Source organism: Alosa alosa, chromosome 6 (genome assembly GCF_017589495.1).
Source record: "Alosa alosa isolate M-15738 ecotype Scorff River chromosome 6, AALO_Geno_1.1, whole genome shotgun sequence".
In the NCBI taxonomy this organism is placed as follows: Eukaryota; Metazoa; Chordata; class Actinopteri; order Clupeiformes; family Clupeidae; genus Alosa; species Alosa alosa.
The window spans coordinates 31,074,822-31,078,085 of record NC_063194.1 but is presented as its reverse complement, the minus strand read 5'-3'; the positions used below and the strand labels follow the sequence as shown (position 1 = coordinate 31,078,085).

The window sequence follows — 3,264 nt, the reverse complement described above, 5'->3', positions numbered from 1 at the left end:
TTCCTGTGTTGATCCATCAACTGCCCTCTCACCGGCTGTTAAATCCCTACACAAACACCGTGTTTACCCTCGCTTTAAAGGTCAAAGGTTAACCTGTGGCGAGAAGCTGGGGGCTCCTTAAAGCCCTGACTCAATCGCACTCAGTAACTGAGGTCTGTTTGCACAAATCAGGCGGCTTTAGCTACCATAACAACCAGTGTTGTTTCCCCTAAATGGCGTAGGATCTATAGAGTCCTCCCAGGGCTGTTGCCGTGTAAGCGGCCTTATCTCTTATTATCTTAACCCTCTCCATGTTACACCAGATCGCCTTTGGTCGCCAGCACCACGGTGAGTTTCAGCAGCTGTTGAGAATATTGACACTGATAACAAAGCTAAGCGGCACAAAAGCATGCCTTAGACAAAGAAAACAAAAGCAGCTGCGGCCTTACAGATCATCTGAATAACATCACAATTACACTATTAGGGAGAAACTAAGGTTTTCTCTCCAAAAGCTGCAGAGGGCTACATGCATGTTTCTCTTTGCCATGTTTGTTTGTATATACTAATAAGCACAGAGCACTTTAATTTGCCATAGATGTGAATGGAACCTAAAGTCTTGGTTGTGAATTGTGTGTGTGTATGTGTGTGTGTGTGTGTGAGTGTGTGTGTGTGTGTGTGTTTGTGTATGTGTTAGGCGTGTGCCTGTGCATGTGTGTGAGTGTGTGTGTATGTATGGCGTGTGTGTGTGTGTGTGTGTGTGTCCTTCTTTCTTCATCTGATCATATGGCTGTGTTCGTTCTCCCAGGGCGAGATGATTGACAGAATCGAGTACAACGTGGAGCACTCAGTGGACTATGTGGAACGGGCAGTGTCTGACACCAAGAAGGCCGTGAAATACCAGAGCCAAGCCCGCAAGGTTAGTGTGCACACACACACACGCACACACACACACACACAGACAAGTCGCCTCTACACCTCTCCCCCAAAACACACATAGAAACCAAATGCATTCAAATGCACATTCACCCCACCCCAGTGTTCACTCATGCAGACACAGACACAGACACAGACTGACGCACACTCACATATGCTGAGTGTATATGCTGGGCCCCACCCATAACACAAAGAACAGGACATTGTCGTAGTCTTGCATACCTGCATATGGTCTCACCAACAAACCCTGGCAGGATATTCAGTCAGATCAAAGAGGACACATACACACACACACACACACACACACACACACACACACACACACACACACACACACACACACACACACACACACACACATTTCCTATGAATCTACTCCCCAAACCAGTTTAATCTCATTTAAGAATATCAGTGTATGCTTGCTCTTTGTTACTGAACATTGTTCACTGTGGTATAGTTACACTCTATCAAGGGCAGCTATGTAACAAAAAAAACATTTACTTGAATATTTTGATTATGTTAAATGTTTAAAATGCTCAAATCTGTTGGGGCTTTTCCCCCCTTGCAGAAGAAGATCATGATCATAATCTGCTGTGTCATTCTCGGAGTCGTCCTGGCGTCCAGTATCGGTGGAACCCTCGGCTTCTAGACGAGAAGGAAGAAAGACGAACAACAAGAAAAAAAACATTGAGAGAAATATATCACATACAATACGAGATAAGGGAACTGTTATTAAGGGGGTTGGGTGGGCTTGAAAAAACAAAGACAAAAAAAAGCTAACAAACAAACACCACACGCTAGCTGACTTAATACATGCTGTATACAAACATGTGGGTACAAGCAATTATAATACAATGTACATGTAAATGTATTGAACATAAGAACATAAGAAACAGCACATGGATTAGCTCCCTGTAAAGAAATATGTCGTACAAACATTTTTCTTTCTTTATTTTTTAAACTGTTTCTTTCGTTTTTCGGGGGTCTCCAGGATAGTGCCAGATATTGCTAAATTGTTTGTGTTCCTACAAAGTCGAGGTTTTTATTTGAAGGGTTGCATTCTCGTGTTTGTTGCACAAACGTAACGGTAGAGTTTTAATGAGAGGGACTTGTGTAGCTGACATCACACAGACACTTCAGTCACGTTTCGTCGGGAGGGATTTCCGATTCTCTAGAACGCTCCCAAACCATTGTTTCTGACTGTCCGTCATTGGCCAGTCTAACTAGTCCAGTCGTGAATCACCAGAACCCAGATAGTAGTTGGTATGGGACAGGTTCTGTTCCCATGACCTGGTCCAGAATCGGACTCAACGGCTGCTATCAGGGTTTTGGTGAGAAAAAAAAAAAAAAAGACTCGCATCATGGCCTCCAAATCTCTGCACCTTTGTTTCATTCGACCAATATAGAGCTTTTTACTTAATAAGCACACCGCTGAATGAATGGGGAACAGGCCATTTTGAAGTGTCCCCAAGCATACAGACCCCATGGGGCATGACCCTAGCGGCAGGTCTCAGCATTACACCACCACACAGGCCCAGGTTTCCAGTACGAGAAACAGAAAGACAAGACTGTCTATGTGCCTCAGGCCAAATCTGTAAAATGTTGCATTTCTGAAATAACAAGACGAGGTACAACCATGTGCCGATAAGTTGAACTATGCAGTTTTGACATAATAGCAAAGAATGACGAGAGTCATGCCCCCACACACCCCACCCCAATTCCACAAACTGAAGGGTTGAACCTCCAGTGCCGCACTTGGTGAAAACCCCGAGAGAGAAAATGTGTGTCAACGAGAACATTTTAGCTTTTGACGCTGTTCTAAAGATATTTCTGAAAATGAAGAACGTTTAAAAGTACAGAAGAAAACCTAAAGGAATTTCAAACACTTGAAAACGTTTGGCTAGCCTTGGTGTAGTCCTGTATCGTCTTGCAGACGTGCTTTGTGCTGATGTGGTCATGTAGTCCATGACGTGTCTTGTGACTAATAGTCTTGCCTCAGTTTTGCATTTCAATGTTTCTTTCCACCTTATTTTACCCATAGTACCTCTTGGACGGTTGGTGAAAGTGATGTTGATATATATGAAAATGCATATAGATATATATACATATATAGACATAATATATGTACCACTCCAATGAAGTTTTATTTTTCCTAGCAGAGGTATAGCCTACAACACAATACTCAAATATACTACTTCAAGATCCAGATTTAAGACTCAAACATACTACTTTATTATAAATCTTATTTAACTAGACAGTGCAAACGTTCAAGTGATGGTTCAGATGTTTTGGAAAGTTATTTTCTAAATTCTCGACGTATTAGGCTGAAAACTTGCAACATCTTGGTGCTAC

At 42.5% G+C, this 3,264-nt stretch overlaps 1 protein-coding gene across 1 annotated transcript in view; it reads left to right on the top strand.

The window, feature by feature from the left end:
- stx1b (syntaxin 1B) overlaps window positions 1–1,708 on the top strand; it is a 59,277-nt gene extending 57,569 nt beyond the window's left edge. The window contains exons 9-10 of the mRNA XM_048245249.1: window positions 785–895; window positions 1,481–1,708. Of these exons, the coding sequence (XP_048101206.1) occupies window positions 785–895; window positions 1,481–1,561 (192 nt within the window). The 3' untranslated portion in view covers window positions 1,562–1,708. The remainder of the gene's footprint in view (window positions 1–784; window positions 896–1,480) is intronic.
- The last annotated feature ends 1,556 nt before the right edge of the window (window positions 1,709–3,264 follow it).